The sequence below is a fragment of the Oncorhynchus tshawytscha genome, unplaced genomic scaffold, assembly GCF_018296145.1.
Source record: "Oncorhynchus tshawytscha isolate Ot180627B unplaced genomic scaffold, Otsh_v2.0 Un_contig_14275_pilon_pilon, whole genome shotgun sequence".
Taxonomy (NCBI): Eukaryota; Metazoa; Chordata; class Actinopteri; order Salmoniformes; family Salmonidae; genus Oncorhynchus; species Oncorhynchus tshawytscha.
This window is the reverse complement of record NW_024608962.1, coordinates 1-17,500: the sequence shown is the minus strand read 5'-3', so window position 1 is coordinate 17,500 and position 17,500 is coordinate 1. Positions and strand designations below refer to the sequence as shown.

The window sequence follows — 17,500 nt, the reverse complement described above, 5'->3', positions numbered from 1 at the left end:
GAGATACTGAGCCACCATGGTGATGTTGTCTGTTCTCTCTCTCCGCTGTGTGATTGAATATTACTCTCTCCTCTTTAGCTGTGTGATTGAATATTACTCTCTCCTCTTTAGCTGTGTGTTTGAATATTACTCTCTCCTCTTTAGCTGTGTGATTGAATATTACTTGGAATGAATGCTCTCAGAGTACTACTAGCCTCTTTCACATTTCTCTTTTTCTGTCTATTTTCCTCTGTCTCTTTAATCCATACAAACTACTGACACAGTACCACAGGGCAAAACCATATGACCTCCTTTCCTCGCGTAGTCTCCTGTCCTGAAACCAAGTCTCCTGAGACCTACATGTAGTTGGGTTGTTTTAATTCTCATGTCGCTCTATTCAACAGCCTTCACATCCCTCCAAGGCCAGGGTTTTCACAAGTCTGGGTGGGTTGCCTGGGAAACCAGAACATCATCATCAGGAAGAGAGAGAGAGAGAGAGAGAGAGAGAGAGAGAGAGAGAGAGAGAGGGAGAAAGAGAGATGCCTCTACAGGTGTATAGTATCATTAGAATATTGTAGCTCTTGAGCATGGTGTCCGTTGCATATTGTGAGAGATGGTTTTGACATTCTCTGTATGTGCTGATAATGCCATCCTTTATTAAAAATAAGCTGTTAATAATCATGGATATCGAAGCGCTTTAAAGGGGTGGTGGGGACTTACTACCACTGTAGCTTCTCTTTCCTGTCTCTTCTAGGCCTGCCAATTAAACCACTACCTCAAGGTAGCTCTTCTGCCCCCCACCTCTCCTTTAACCATCCCTCCTTTTCCCACCCTTCTCTATCAGCTCTGCAGTCTCCTCTTCTCTTCTTCCATTGATGTCTCACACCTCTCCTCTGATGGTTTGAGTAGCGCTCAGCTTCTTCAAACGTGATTTACTAACAAAGATGCCAAGTTTGTACAGGTCAGGTCATGTGGTTAGGAGCAATTCCAGGCCTGGTCTGCTATGCAAGAGAAATTCTCACATTTTCACTATTATGTCACACATTGTACACACACACACAGACACACGCATGAACACACACACACAAACACACACACACACACAGACACACGCATAAACACACACACACAAACACACACAGCGTTGATGTTAGTAAATCTGTGGACCACACAGACCTATGGAGGGGTCCTCATCCTCACCATCTCAGGCTCAGCAATGCACTGTCATTGCCCAGGAGAGCAACACCACTGCTCCTCATTGGCTAAGACTGACAATGACCCCTCCTTATTGGCCAGTAGTGTGGTCCGCAGCCCACCTTCTATTAGTCCATCACAAGCCTAGACTATAGAAGGCTAATAAGTGGTTAAGCATGTGGGCATGTGTATCGTGATGAACTGTCCTGTACATGCACGCCTTGGTGTGTGCACACACTCTCCTCCACAAGGTGGCAACATTGGATTGGATTCAATTGTATAGGTTTGTGTGTGTGTGTGTGTGTGTGTGTGTGTGTGTGTGTGTGTGTGTGTGTGTGTGTGTGTGTGTGTGTGTGTGTGTGTGTGTGTGTGTGTGCGTGCAGGAAACTCAATGGTCAAATGCTCTCACAAAATCTATTGTATGTTTCACATTGTCTAACTTCTCATCTACGTTAAGCTTTTTTGTTGTACAAACTAAACTTCAGATTCCAACACATTACATATAACCATCATTGGAAAGCATTTAAGTCATAATATCAGCTAACATAAAACTGTAGTAACATAGTAAGTAAGTACTGTAGTGAGTACTTACTTAAAAAGTGCCTTTTTAATGCTTTGTGTACATAAAAAAAGAAAACATTGCACCTTGTGTTTAATTGCCATTCTGATGTTGACCACTAGAGATAGCTGCTCTTTTTCATACCAATAGCCACTAGATTGGAAACCAATAACACCACCTAACACCACCAACCCATTTAGTCAACGTTAATGTCAACACACCTACCTATAATCTCCCTGTAGGTCTAACATGATGACGTTCTGAAGTTCATGCTTGTTGTTGGTGGTGTGTCGGTGCAGTAAAGGGCCGGTCTCGATGCTCTGCTTACATTAGCCTCTCCTGTCTATAGACTGGTTTAGCGTCTGTCTCTGAGCAATCATACATCAGTCAGCCCACCTTTATTCCCCACTTCCACTGGGATCTGCCAGTCTCTCTGCATCCTGCTACAGAAGCTGGGTCTAGAACCCTGTCAACCATCATAAGAGCCACTTGAAAATGAATGCTCTGTGCATCTTACAAAATCCCCAGCGACTTATATTATAAGATTTTGAACCATTTTTATTTTATTTTATTTTATATTTCACCTTTATTTAACCAGGTAGGCTAGTTGAGAACACCTTTATTTAACCAGGTAGGCTAGTTGAGAACACCTTTATTTAACCAGGTAGGCTAGTTGAGAACACCTTTATTTAAACAGGTAGGCTAGTTGAGAACACCTTTATTTAACCAGGTGGCCAGTTGAGAACACCTTTATTTAACCAGGTAGGCCAGTTGAGAACACCTTTCTTTAAACAGGTAGGCTAGTTGAGAACAAGTTCTCATTTACAACTGCGACCTGGCCAAGATAAAGCAAAGCAGTGCGACACAAACAACAACACAGAGTTACACATGGAATAAACAAACATACAGTCAATAACACAATAGAAAAAAAGTATATATACAGTGTGTGCAAATGAGGTAAGATAAGGGAGGTAAGGCAATAAATAGGCCATAGTGGCAAAATAATTACAATTTAGCAATTAAACACTGGAATAATAGATGTGCAGAAGATGAATGTGCAAGTAGAGATACCGGGGTGCGAAGGGGCAAAAAATTAAATAACAGTATGGTGATGAGGTAGTTGGATGGGCTATTTACAGATGGGCTATGTACAGGTGCAGTGATATGTGAGCTGCTCTGACAGCTGGTGCTTAAAGTTAGTGAGGGAGATATGAGTCTCCAGCTTCAGTGATTTTTGCAATTCGTTCCAGTCATTGGCAGCAGAGAACGGGAAGTAAAGCCAAAGGAGGAATTGGCTTTGGGGGTGACCAGTGAAATATACCTGCTGGAGCGCGTGCTACGGGTGGGTGCTGCTATGGTGACCAGTGAGCTGTGATAAGGCGGGGCTTTACCTAGAAATGACTTATAGATGACCTGGAGCCAGTGGGTGCGGCGACAAATATGAAGCGAGGGCCAGCCAACGAGAGCATACAGGTCGCAGTGGTGGGTAGTATATGGGGCTTTGGTGACAAAACAGATGGCACTGTGATAGACTGCATCCAATATGCTGAGTAGAGTGTTGGAGGCTATTTTGTAAATTACATCGCCAAAGTCAAGGATCGATAGGATAGTCAGTTTTACGAGGGTATGTTTGGCAGCATGAGTGAAGGACGCTTTGTTACGAAATAGTAAGCCGATTCTAGATTTAATTTTGGATTGGAGATGCTTAATGTGAGTCTGGAAGGAGAGTTTACAGTCTAACCAGACACCTAGGTATTTGTAGATGTCCACATATTCTAAGTCAGAACCGTCCAGTGTAGTGATGCTAGACGGGCGCGCAGGTGTTGGTAGCGATCAGTTGAAGAGCATGCATTTAGTTTTACTTGCATTTAAGATTAGTTGGAGGCCACGGAAGGAGAGTTGCATGGCGTTGAAGCTCGTCTGGAGGTTAGTTAACACAGTGTCCAAAGAAGGGCCAGAAGTATACAGAATGGTATCGTCTGCGTAGAGGTGGATCAGAGAATCACCAACAGCAAGAGCGACATCATTGATGTATACAGAGAAAAGAGTCGGCCCGAGAATTAAACCCTGTGGCACCCCCATAGAGACTGCCAGAGGTGCAGAAAACAGGCCCTCCGATTTGACACACTGAACTCAGTCTGAGAAGTAGTTGGTGAACCAGGCGAGGCAGTCATTTGAATAACCAAGGCTGTTGAGTCTGCCAATAAGAATGTTGTTGATTGACAGAGTCGAAAGCCTTGGCCAAGTCGATGAATACGGCTGTACAGTATTGTCTCTTATCGTTGGAGGTTATGATATCGTTTATGACCCTGAGCGTGGCTGAGGTGCACCCATAACCAGCTCTGAAACCAGATTGCATAGCGGAGAGGGTGTGTTGGGATTCGAAATGGTCGGTGATCTCTTTGTTAACTTGGTTTTCGAAGACCTTGGAAGGCAGGGTAGGATAGATATAGGTCTGTAGCAGTTTGGGTCTAGAAGAGGGGGATGACCGCAGCAGCTTTTCAATCTTTGGGGATCTCAGACAATAAGAAAGAGAGATTGAACAGGCTAGAAATAGGGGTTGTAACAATTTTGTCTAATAATTTTAGAAGGGAGGGTCCAGATTGTCTAGTTTTGCTGATTTATAGGGGTCCAGATGTTGACCAGGGTAGGGGTGGCCAGGTGGAAAGCAAGGCCAGCTGTAGAAAAATGCTTATTAAAATTCTCAATTATCGTGGATTTATCAGTGGTGACAGTGTTTCCTAGCCTCAGTGCAGTGGGCAGCTGAGGAGGTGCTCTTATTCTCCATGAACTTTACAGTGTCCCAGAACTTTTTGGAGTTTGTGCTACAGGATGCAAATTTCTGTTTGAAAAAGCTAGCCATTGCTTTCCTAACTGCCTGTGTATATTTCCCTGAAAAGTTGCATATCGCGGGGGCTATTCGATGCTAATGCAGTACGCCACAAAATGTTTTTGTGCTGGTCAAGGGCAGTCAGGTCTGGAGGGAACAACGGGCTATATCTGTTCCTGGTCCTACATTTTTTGAATGGGACATGCTTATTTAAGATTGTGAGGAAAGCACTTTTAAAGAATAACCAGGCATCTTCTACTGACGGAATGAGGTCAATATCCTTCCAGGATACCCGGGCCTGGTCGATTAGAAAGGCCTGCTTGCTGAAGTGTTTAAGGGAGCGTTTGACAGTGATGAGGGGTGGTCATTTGACCGCAGACCCATTACAGACGCAAGCAATGAGGCAGTGATCGCTGAGATCCTGTTTGAAGACAGCAGAGGTGTATTTGGAGGGCAGGTTGGTTAGGATGATATCTATGAGGGTGCCTGTGTTTACGGATTTGGGGTTGTACCTGGTGGGTTCATTGATAATTCGTGTGAGATTGAGGTACATCAAACTTAGATTGTAGCATGGCCGGGGTGTTAAGCATGTCCCAGTTTAGGTCACCTAACAGCACGAGCTCTGAAGATAGATGGGGGGCAATCAGTTCACATATGGTGTCCAAGGCACAGCTGGGGGCAGAAGGTGGTCTATAGCAAGCGGCAATGGTTGGCCTTCATCAGAGTGTCAAGAGTCTTTCCCTGGTGTCGAGAAATTAAAAAGAAATAGTTATCGAAAAGACAAAGTCAACTGGTCCTTTAAAAATTGCAGTTCATTTTGTCAAATCGTGTTTGTATTTTTCATCAGGTGTGCATTCATCACCAGAATCATAATAGAATCAGGACCGTGATAGTGAGTCTGGTCCAAGGCTTCAGTTCTTTCTGAAATGCAATCATAGACAGGTAGTTGGCCTGGCAACAGTTGTCTCTCTGCTGGGTGTTAGTTTCCTTTTTCTCTTGTTATCTGAAAGAAACAGACAGCGGTTGGAGCTGCAGTGGTGGCCGGTGAGCTCTAATTGCCCTCTGTGTTGGGGACATGGCAGTTCAATCATTGTCACAAAGGGGCACAGAGACACCCCTACTGACCCACACCCATGCCTCACAATAATGCCAAATACTACTCTGGATAACTGTCAATCAAAGGGCAACAAATATCTTTTTTTATGCTCCAATCAGTCGATATGAAACATCAAAACATCTGAATTGTTCTGTTATTACAACTTTTGGTTATCAAATCTTTATGTTGTCTTGGTGCTTCTGCATTCATTTTCTGAATTAGTTTGTGTTGTTTGGGATATAAATTGGTTCTGAAGCTCTATAGGAACTTGTTATTACCACCTCCCTACTAGCTATGAAGTAGCTTCATCATGGGTCCATTCTGAATCCTTGAAAATATGTAGATCTTAAAAGCTGTAAGCCTATCGTCAAAGCATAGCCCCATTAGAGCATGGTAGCAGTCTATTACCATGGCATCTATCCCAGTGTTAAAGCTACCATAAAGCAGACAGATGAGTGGGAATAGTGTTTGTGACTCTGAGGAATATTACCTGACTCCAGAACAGCTGTTATGGAACTCCCACAAGTCCCAGAGCACCAGACTATACTTTCTGACTGACTCTCTGTCAGTCTCATAGGCAGGAGACAATTAAAGGGGCAATCTGCTATTTAAACAAAACAAAAGTGGACACCCCTCTGCTTTTTTGGGTAAACACCTGAGGGATAGGGTTAGGGAAATGTATTGACAGAGCTATGGATGCAAGAACTGACCATCCATCTGATCAAAATTATAGTTTGAACTATTTTGACTCTAAAAAGTGTTTGTTTACAATTAGTAAAACAATCTTATATTTTGGGTTCTCATGACAGTTGAACTACTCTCATGAGGCATTTCTAAGTTATATTCTTGACAAATCAATGGATATATATCATTAATTTAAAAGTCCCAAAATGGATGTAGCAATCGCAGATTGCCCCTTTAATGATTGGTCTCAACTCTGTTCCACACCAATAGACACTGGATGAAAGGCAGCTGAGCACTGGGTTGCATTTGATGCTGTCAGAATCAGAAGAGTAGGATTTCATCATGTTGGTTGTGTGAAAGAATCTGGATGCATCCCAAATAGCCCCCTGTTCCCTTTATAGTGCACTACTTTAGACTAGAGGCCTATGGGTGCCATTTGGGACACGTTCTCCCCCTTAAGGACAGATCATTTACTTGGCAGGCTGCATCAAGCACCTCATGACATTTTTGTTATTTTGTTTGTTGGATGTTGAGTCATGTCTGTGGAGCATGTAGAATGAATTGTAATATGTGGGGTTAATAAAATGTGGTGTAACAAGTTTGTGTGTGTGTGTGTGTGTGTGTGCGTGCGTGCGTGTGTGTGTGCGTGCGTGCGTCTGTGTGCTGTCTGTCTGTGTGTCTGTGTGTGTGTGTGTGTGTGTGTGTGTGTGTGTCGTGTGTGCGTCGTGTGTGTGTGTCTGTGTGTCGTGTGCGTGTCTGTGTGCGTGTGTGTGTGTGTGTGTGTGTGTGTGCGTGTGTGTGTGTGCGTATGTGTGCGTGCGTATGTGTGCGTATGTACGTATCTGCGTATGTGTGTTTTGCGACGTAGAAAGCCAAGCTGGGCCATGGGAAGAAAGTGATTACGCCAGCGGACCACAGGCGGTTCAGCTCGGACCGCACCATGCCCGGAATGGACCGTGTCCGACTCAGTGACTTCAACTTTCTGGCTCTGCTGGGGAAGGGCAGCTTTGGCAAGGTAAGAGAATGGGCTGGGAATGCACCATGTGAGTAGTTGAATTCATTAGGTTGAGGCATCAAGCTGGACCAGCAGAACCAATGGCAGGGATACATTTTTACATATTCGGTAGACTACTTTTGAGGTGTGAAAACATCTGACAAACTTATATTTTTGTAATGTAATGTCCCTTTAAGGTTAGGGTTAGGGCTAGTGGTGTAAATCCCGTGGAGAGAAAGCACCTTTAACCCCAGGTGTCCCTGTGTAGGTGATGCTGGCAGAGATGAAGTCCACAGAGGAGCTGTACGCCGTCAAGATCCTGAAGAAGGACGTGGTGATCCAGGATGATGATGTGGAGTGTACCATGGTGGAGAAGAGAGTCCTGGCCCAGAGAGACAAACCACCGTTCCTCACTGCACTCCACTCCTGCTTTCAGACTGTGGTAGGTACTGTACACACAGACGCACATGGGCATACATACATGGACTTACACATGCACGCACGCGCACACACACACACACACACACACACACACACACACACACACACACACACACACACACACACACACACACACACACACACACACACACAGGGGATTCCCAGTGGGACTAAGGGGTTCAGGGGTCATCCTGCAGCTGAATAATAGAGGAGGCCTCCTCAGTGTGTTCTCATCACTCTTTCATGAACCTCTCACTGAGAAGAAACAGACAGAGCCCTTGACGACGCATCTACACACACTCCTTTAGAGCACGGGCTTGTGTGTGAAGTCCTCACAAGGATAAGAAAACAAAGACAGTTCTGCCAAGTGAAGACATTTTGCCTGTCCCCACAAGGAACATTACTATTTTAGGCTTAGGGGTTGGGTTTAGGTTTAGGTTTAGGGTTAGAATTTGGGTTAGGGTTAGAATTAGGGTTAGGTTAAGGGTACGGTTTAGGGTTAAGGTTGGGGTTTTGGATTAGGGTTATGGTTCGGGTTAGGTTAAGGTTTAGGGAAAATAGGATTTTGAATGGGAATCAATCGTTTGGTCCCCACAAGGATAGTAAAACAAATGTGTGTATTTAATGTGTGTATGTTTCTTTTGTGTCATTGTCTTTGTGCGTGTACACGGCACACACTGCTTCAACACAGTGGCCAGTGAGTTGAGTGAGTTGAACCTCTCCAAACAGCCCCAGCATATAGATCTACAGAGCAGAGAGAGCAGAGAGAGAAGAGAGGCCTTTGTCTTCAATCAGCCCTGTGGAGAGTCCTGCTCCAGCCTCTCTGTCTGACTGACAGATGACTTATAAGGCCTTTCATAAAACAATAAAACACTCAGGTCTGAAGGTTACACCTGACACCTGCTGGGCTGTCATACACTTCAGGGATGGATTATGGGACTGTTGGTCTTCTATGTTGTGTACATCAGCAGGGTACTGATGAGGGTACAAACCTACTGTGTTTTGTTTCCTCCGTTGACGTCTGTCAGCTTTCTATTTCTGTGGTTCAGGTAGTACAGGTATTAATAGGAGGCTGTGGGTCAGGTAGTACAGGTATTAATAGGCTGTGGGTCAGGTAGTACAGGTATTAATAGGAGGCTGTAGGTCAGGTAGTACAGGTATTAATAGGCTGTGGGTCAGGTAGTACAGGTATTAATAGGAGGCTGTGGGTCAGGTAGTACAGGTATTAATAGGAGGCTGTAGGTCAGGTAGTACAGGTATTAATAGGAGGCTGTAGGTCAGGTAGTACAGGTATTAATAGGAGGCTGTGGGTCAGATAGTACAGGTATTAATAGGAGGCTGTAGGTCAGGTAGTACAGGTATTAATAGGAGGCTGTAGGTCAGGTAGTACAGGTATTAATAGGAGGCTGTAGGTCAGGTAGTACAGGTATTAATAGGAGGCTGTGGGTCAGGTAGTACAGGTATTAATAGGTTGTGGGTCAGGTAGTACAGGTATTAATAGGAGGCTGTATGTCAGGTAGTACAGGTATTAATAGGAGGCTGTAGGTCAGGTAGTATAGGTATTAATAGGAGGCTGTAGGTCAGGTAGTACAGGTATTAATAGGAGGCTGTAGGTCAGGTAGTACAGGTATTAATAGGAGGCTGTGGGTCAGGTAGTACAGGTATTAATAGGAGGCTGTGGGTCAGGTAGTACAGGTATTAATAGGAGGCTGTGGTTCAGTCACTACAGAGGTGTTCTATTAACACTACATCCTGCCTTGCAGCTTTTGTGAAGGTTTGTTTGATGTTGATGACTCTCTCTCTCTCTCCCTCGCTCCATCTCTGTCATCTCTATCTCTCTCCATCTCTGTCATCTCTCCTAGGATCGTCTGTACTTTGTGATGGAGTATATTAATGGAGGGGACCTCATGTACCACATTCAGCGTGTGGGCAAGTTCAAGGAGCCACAGGCAGTGTAAGTTACAGTCTGTTGTCACTGGCTATAGCCCTAGCCATACATATAGACCTAGCTCACCTATAAGACAGGTTTAAAGTCAATAGTGCACAGCATCTATATCCTCAAAGTCAGCTCTCTGTAAATGGATGTACTGTATTATCAACATCTACTGTTTTGAAAAATCATCACACTTTTCAGATATCTACATGCTTTTCCATGTTTCTAAGTGATCATGTTGTTGTCATTGTAGGTTCTATGCTGCAGAGATCGCTGTGGGCCTGTTCTTCCTGCACAGAAAGGGTGTTGTATACAGGTGGGTGTGAAAGTCTCCCTGGAGGAACCACATTCATCTCTACACTGGTTTGGGGATTTCCTTATCCGGTGTAGTGTAGAATTAGTCTCACACTGAAATACAAAACACATCAGGGACAACTACAGTGTTCTTGAGAAACTGTGGTGACACAGGGAGTAACTGCTGTTTGTGAAAGCTGAGTATTGAGCTGCAACTTTGCCTGGCTTGTTTATAATAGCTGTATCTTAATTATATCTGCATGCTGAAAAAGTTAGCTTAGAAGGTTCTATAAATACAGACTGAGAGACTCATTATGGAGGTATTGAGATAAAAGAAGGAGAAGTACAGGGAAGATAAAGAAAGAGAGAAAGGAAGAGCCAAGGCTAAGATATGTACAGTTGAAGTTGGAAGTTTACATACACTTAGGTTGGAGTCATTACAACTCCAACCACTCCACAAATTTCTTGTTAACAAACTATAGCTTTGGCAAGTCAGTTAGGACATCTACTTTGTGCATGACACAAGTAATTTTTCCAACAATTGTTTACAGACAGATTATTTCACTTATAATTCACTGTATCACAATTCCAGTGGGTCAGAAGTTTACATACACAAAGTTGACTGTGCCTTTAAAAAGCTTGGAAAATTACAGAAAATAATGTCATGGCTTTAGAAGCTTCTGATAGGCTAATTTACATCGTTTGAGTCAATTGGAGGTGTACCTGTGTATGTATTTCAAGGCCTACCTTCAAACTCAGTGCCTCTTTGCTTGACATCATGGCAAAATGAAAAGAAATCAGCCAAGACCTCAGAAACAAAATTGTAGACCTCCACAAGTCTGGTTCATCTTTGGGAGCAATATCAACATAACCTGAAAGGCCGCTCAGCAAGGAAGAAGCCACTGCTCCAAAACCGCCATAAAAAAAGCCAGACTACAGTTTGCAACTGCACATGGGGACAAAGATCATACTTTTTGGAGGAATGTCCTCTGGTCTGATGAAACAAAACTAGAACTGTTTGGCCATAATGACCATCATTATGTTTGGAGGAAAAAGGGGGAGGCTTGCAAGCCGAAGAACACCATCCCATCCGTGAAGCACGGGGGTGGCAGCATCATGTTGTGGGGGTGCTTTGCTGATGGAGGGACTGGTGCACTTCACAAAATAGATGGCATCATGAGGATGGAAAAATATGTGCACATATTGAAGACATCAGTCAGGAAGTTAAAGCTTGGTCGCAAATGGGTCTTCCAAATGGACAATGACCCCAAGCATACTTCCAAAGTTGTGGTAAAATGGCTTAAGGACAACAAAGGCAAGGTATTGGAGTGGCCATCACAAAGCCCTGACCTCAAATTCTATAGAATATTTGTGGGCAGAACTGAAAAGCGTGTGCGAGCAAGGAGGCTTACAAACCTGACTCAGTTACACCAGCTCTGCCAGAATTCACCCAACTTATTGTGGGAAGGTTGTGGAAGGCTACCTGAAACGTTTGACCCAAGTTAAACAATTTAAAGGCAATGCTACCAAATACTAATTGAGTGTATGTAAACATCTGACCCACTGAGAATGTGATGAAAGAAATAAAAGCTAAAATAAATGATTCTCTCTACTATTATTCTGACATTTCACATTCTTAAAATAAAGTGGTGATCCTAACTGGCCTGTAACAGGACATTTTTACGAGGATTAATTGTCAGGAGTGTGAAAATGTAAATGTATTTGGCTAAGGTGTATGTAAACTTCGGACTTCAACTGTACATTGATACTGTACATGGAGAATACTGTAGGCTACAGGGAAAGAGTTAGAGAATGGAGACAAAAGCAATAGTAAGAGATAATTAGTTATGAAGAAAGGAAAGACAGATGTAAAGGGGGAGGAATATAGAGGTAGAGATATGGAATGAGAGGTTCAAAGAGAGAGAGAAAGAGAAAGCTCTGTTTTATCTCTATCAAATCAAATCAAATTTGGTCCGCGATGGGGCTGGTTTTCTTTTTATAATCTGTGATTGACTGTAGACCCTGCTACATACCTCTTTTGTCTGAACCGTTGAATTACGCCTCTACTTTGTCTCTATACTGACGCTTAGCTTGTTTGATTGCCTTGTGGAGGGAATAGCTAAACTGTTTGTATTCGGTTATTTTTCTGGTCAACTTGCCCTGGTTAAAAGAAGTGGTTCGCGCTTTCAGTTTCGCGTGAATGCTGCCATCAATCCACGGTTTCTGGTTTGGGAATGTTTTAATCGTTGCTGTGGGAACGACATTGTCAATGCACTTTCTAATAAACTCACCCACCAAACCAGCATATTCGTCAATGTTTTTGTTTGACGCAATGCAGAAAATATCCCAATCCACGTGATCGAAGCAATCTTGAAGCGTGGAATCAGATTGGTCGGAAAAGCGTTGAACACACCTGAATGCGGGAGCTTCCTGTTTTAGTCTCTGTCTATAGGCTGGGAGCAACAAAATGGAGTCGTGGTCAGCTTTTCCAAAAGGAGGGCAGGGGAGGGCCTAATATGCATTGCGGAAGTTAGAATAACAATGACCTAGGGTTTTACCAGCCCTGGTAGCTCAATCTAGGCTACCCAACCATGGGGCGGCATGGTAGCCTAGTGGTTAGAGCATTGGACTAGTAACCAAAAGGTTGCAAGTTCAAATCCCCGAGCTGACAAGGTACAAATCTGTCGTTCTGCCCCTGAACAGGCAGTTAACCCTTTGATCCTAGGCTGTCATTGAAAATAAAAATTTGTTCTTAATTAACTGACTTGTCTAGTAAAATAAAAAAATTGCCCTTTCTCTCTGTTTATGTCTCTCTTGCTCTTTATCTCTCTCCCATTCTTTGATCCCTCTATCACAGGGACCTCAAATTGGACAACGTGATGCTGGACTCTGAGGGCCACATTAAGATAGCAGACTTTGGCATGTGTAAGGAGAACATGTATGAAGGCATGGTCACACGCACTTTCTGTGGTACCCCCGACTATATCGCCCCAGAGGTGAGGACCACGGGGGTGTGGTGGGGTGGGTGGGGGGGGACTGAGGGGAGAGACTGGGGGCGAGAGATTGAGGGGAGAGACTGATGGGGAGAGACTGATGGGGAGAGACTGAAGGGGAGAGACTGATGGGGGCGAGACTGAGGGGAGACTGAGGGGGAGAGACTGAGGGGGAGACTGAGGGGGACAGGAGGGAAGAAATGAAGCGGTAGGGGTGAGGATGCCGAGGGCCAGAGATAAGGGGTCATGAACAGAGACATTCCAGAGAGGCTGTACCACTTCATTGTACCGTTTACACCTTCTGTATCCTGTGCATGTGACAAATAAAGTGAATTTTATTTGATATAGTGTATGTTTACTACATGGCCTCACATGTGAATCCTAGACAAAGAAGAGCAGGGCTAAAGGACCGAATCGAGGCGGTCGGTCACATATGTGACATAGTACACCATTTCCGGGGACCACTTTTGGCTCATGAGTTCTACTTTCAGAACTACTGGCTAAAAAGTATACAAAAGTACTGCGTAATCTCTTTAATAGCAGAGGGGAAAAAAACACAAGTCATAATATTGTAACCAGTTGTTTTAAAGGAGGACAGTTGTTAAAATGACAGATGTGGGGCATTTCGTGAAATTGTACTTCAGTATGGTTTCATAAACAAAGACATGCTGATGTGCCAGAATATTAAGTATCACATTGTCATAAGTATCAAAACAATATGTAGCTTTTCTGCAGAAAGAACCAGCCTCATAAATTTATGACTTTATCCTTTTTCTTCAGTGTGGCCCTAGTACTCTGTCATATAAACAAATACACATTCCATATGAATATAAAAACACAATGTGTAACATTATGTTCCTTTATTGAATAAGGACAAAACAAAGCAGGTAAACCATCAGCTCCTTTCGAAACTGAAGTCACAGTGACTCTACAAGATGGAAAGCACAGAATCCAAGCATATTATACAAAGTGATACATACACATTCAAAGGTCTGTATATAACACACCCTGCATGTCTGCACACTAAAATAAATGCAGGACAAATCCATACACATCAACTGAACAGACAAATGAATGGATGCAGTAGCCTCCCTGCAGCCTTGTATTACACACAGTATACCGCACAAACATCATAAGAGGCCAAATTCGTCAAAAAACGAACCCAAAAAAACACAAATTCCTCTGCCACCGCAGGACATATTTAACCAAAATTGAAAGCACACATACTAACTAAAATAATTCAACACATATTGGTCCCTCAGCAGCCGACCACTGTCGTCATCAGGGAAGATTGCCGGATTGTCCCAGTCCATGGCTGGTGGCACTCTGGGGGCCCTCTCCTTCCTCAGGCAGGCCACATTGTGGAGGACAGCACAAGCCACAGTAATATCACATGCCCTAACAGGGCTGACCCTTAATTTGTGAAGGCAGTGAAAGCGTGCCTTCAGGAGGCCAAAGGTCATTTCAACTCTGGCCCTGGTCCTGGCATGGGCATGGTTGTAGGCCTGCTGTGCTTCCTGGGGGTCTGTGAAAGGTGTCAGGAGAAAAGGCTGGCAGCCATACCCCTGTCTCCCAGCAACACACCAGAGAATTCACCTGTCAACACAAAATCTCATCATTACTACCTCATAAACACAGTGATATTCTTGACACAGCCATGATGGTTATAAATAGGGGTTGTGTGGCTTACCTTGTGATAGGCACTGATAGATTTCAGAGGCCCGAAAGATTCTGGAGTCATGGACTGAGCCAGGCCATTTTGCCACAACATTGCTGATCACACAGTCAGCATTGCAGACCATCTGAAATCATAAGATGAGGAATATTACACCAATCAATGCACATCACTGGCAATGCAGAGTGTTCGTCAATGGACAATATCAAAAAGTTATGTTCACCTGAACATTAATGCTGTGAAAGGATTTCCTATTCACAAAATCGGCCTCATGGGCACCTGAGGGGCTTTTATCCTTATGTGTGTGCAGTCCACTGCACCAATGACATTGGGGAAACCTGTCACACAAAGTAATGAGTATCCTACTATGTGTTAACAGTTGTCCTGTAATTTGTAGATCCTCTTACCTGCAATCCTATAGACCTCCTCTTTGATGTCACAGAGTCTTCTGTGGCCAGGGAAGGAGATGAAGACATCTGCTAATGCTTTGATAGCCAGACACACACTCCTTATTGTGCGGCAAATTGTGGCCTTGTTCAGCTGTTCTGCATCCCCACTGAGTACAGGAAGGCTCCACTAGCAAAAAAGCGCAAGGCCACACAAACCATTTGCTCCACACTCAGTGCATGGCTCCGTGCAGTGCGGTGCTTAATCCTGGGACCCAGTAGTCTGCATAGATACCTGATGCCATCTGCAGAAAACCTGTATCTTTCATATAGATGGTCATCAGGGAAGGCCAGTGGGTCCAACCGGTCCCTGAAGACCCTTTCTCGCCTGAAGGCTCTCCTCAGCACAAGTGCTTCTTCATCCACCACATCTCGCACGAATGGGCATGCCATTGTCAGAGCAGAAAGGAACACACAATTTTGGGCCTTCATATAGGCTAGTGGCCACACCTGGTGCTGGGGGTGGGCAAAAGAGGGCGATGCCTTATAACGATGACTTGGTTGTACTGATTGCTGGGAAAATAAAAAAAACCTTAGAAAGATGCCACCGTCCTGTGTGCTCACAATAAGAGCTCATATGTCATGGCTCACTTGACTTTACGAGAATATACCTAATTTTTATTTTGAGCTGTGTCATCTTCTTGGAGCTGGGGGAGGAAAGAAAAATAATGATTAATACATTTGTGTTACAGTTAGCATACAGTGTACATTGAAGGCATATCTCACCTCCCTCTCAAGTTTTTTTATTTCAAGGTCCAGTTTCCTAATTGTCCTCTTTTTTATTTCGAACTCCAGTGCAAGATTTTCCATCTTTTTCTTCTTGTACTGAATGTCTATGTCTGCCAGTTCTATTTGGCGCCGGAGGTGGTTGCCATACAACTTTCTGATAGCTTGTGAGCTCTGTGAACACAATACAATTAGCGCAGCTGGAATTTGGCAGGATGTGGTGTCCTTTTATTAATACGCACTATGTTGCCAGGCTGGTTTTCCCACTGTATAGCATCTGGGTCCTGTAAAAGAAATTAGATTTTGATGAGGACTCCTCACCATTGTAGAGTAAATAGTACTTTCACAGTCTTAACATGATACCTCATGCCTTCTGGAATCCAGAGAGATGGTCTCCTCCTCATCATCGTCTCCATCATGTGCTGTTGCTGCTGCACTGGGGCCTTCACCCTATCACATTTAATCGGATTCATATTGAAGCTAGTAGACAAGACATGCCAGGCCTACAGTATGCCTTTGATGGAGTACTCACTGGATCAGCATCGTCTGGTGCTTGTGCTGGTGGCTCTAACAGGAACACAGTGCTGCCAGACACTGCAAGGCAATAGGTAAACCAAAGTCAGACAGTCCAAATTGATTCAATATGAATGTGGTTGTATCCCATGTAGAGATGGAAGGACATACCTTGAATGAAGCGGGTGGCATCTTGGGAGGAACCTATGCTCGTCTCTTTCCCCCAGGGATCCCCTCTAAGACGGGCCTGCCTTTATTTAGCTCCAAGGCCATGTCCTCTGCTGGGGTAAGGTCAGCCTTTGGTGACCCACCACCCGTGCCTTGTCTGTGGGTATTCTTTTTCACTGCTAAAACAGTACAGACAATGTGTGAGCAGGCACCTTCTGGGTACAATATATGCTTGTGCTTTGTTAAATATTAGTCAGGGACCATACCATTCTGCAGAATGTTCTTGTATTTGATTTTGACCTGCTGCCATGTCCGTTTTGGCCCTCATGTTTAATCTACACACACACACACATTTAATGGAGTCACACTGCAAAAATTACTTGGTATTTTTGTCTTGTTTTCAGTAAAAATATCAAAAAATTTATCATAGCTTTATACAGTGTGATGGAGTTACTTTACACAATTTCACTCATATCTGCAGTGCATTTCAATAAAAAAATTTAACCGTTTCATAATTACAGTACAACTGCATTTTTGGAGATGTGAATTAAATATTTGAATTGTAATTGTGATGTTTCAGCGGAGCGGTGAGTGTGTAATTGTGCACTACTTACGCATTCAGGCGGTCTGCAATACTTTGCCACGCTTTTTCTCTTTGCTTTATCACTGTGGCGGTGTTGCCTTTCTTCTTAATTATATCTTTTACCTCCTCGTATGCCTCCATGAGGATTTGTGCTTCCGACGGGGAAAAGTACGCGGCTCTAGTTGCCATGGTAAATCAGTTAATCTGTGATCTGTGGCGGGGTCTATTTGAGTGAGCCGTGAGCGCGCACTATCCAGGATTGGTTTCACCTGGCTTAATGAATCCGTGTCTGCTCATCCTGGCTTGGTCTTTGTGCAACCAATTAAGCCTGGACGCACATGTTTTGGATTCATTGAGCTCAGCTGAGTCATTTATCCCGGATGTCTTAATTC

General features: G+C 43.9%; 1 protein-coding gene across 1 annotated transcript in view; it reads left to right on the top strand.

Moving 5' to 3' along the window:
- LOC112225772 (protein kinase C alpha type-like) overlaps window positions 1-13,000 on the top strand; it is a gene marked incomplete at both ends in the record, with an annotated part of 82,633 nt that extends 69,633 nt beyond the window's left edge. The window contains 5 exon segments of the mRNA XM_042313918.1: window positions 7,211-7,357; window positions 7,605-7,778; window positions 9,640-9,731; window positions 9,964-10,026; window positions 12,862-13,000. Of these exon segments, the coding sequence (XP_042169852.1) occupies window positions 7,211-7,357; window positions 7,605-7,778; window positions 9,640-9,731; window positions 9,964-10,026; window positions 12,862-13,000 (615 nt within the window).
- Window positions 13,001-17,500: the final 4,500 nt, after the last annotated feature.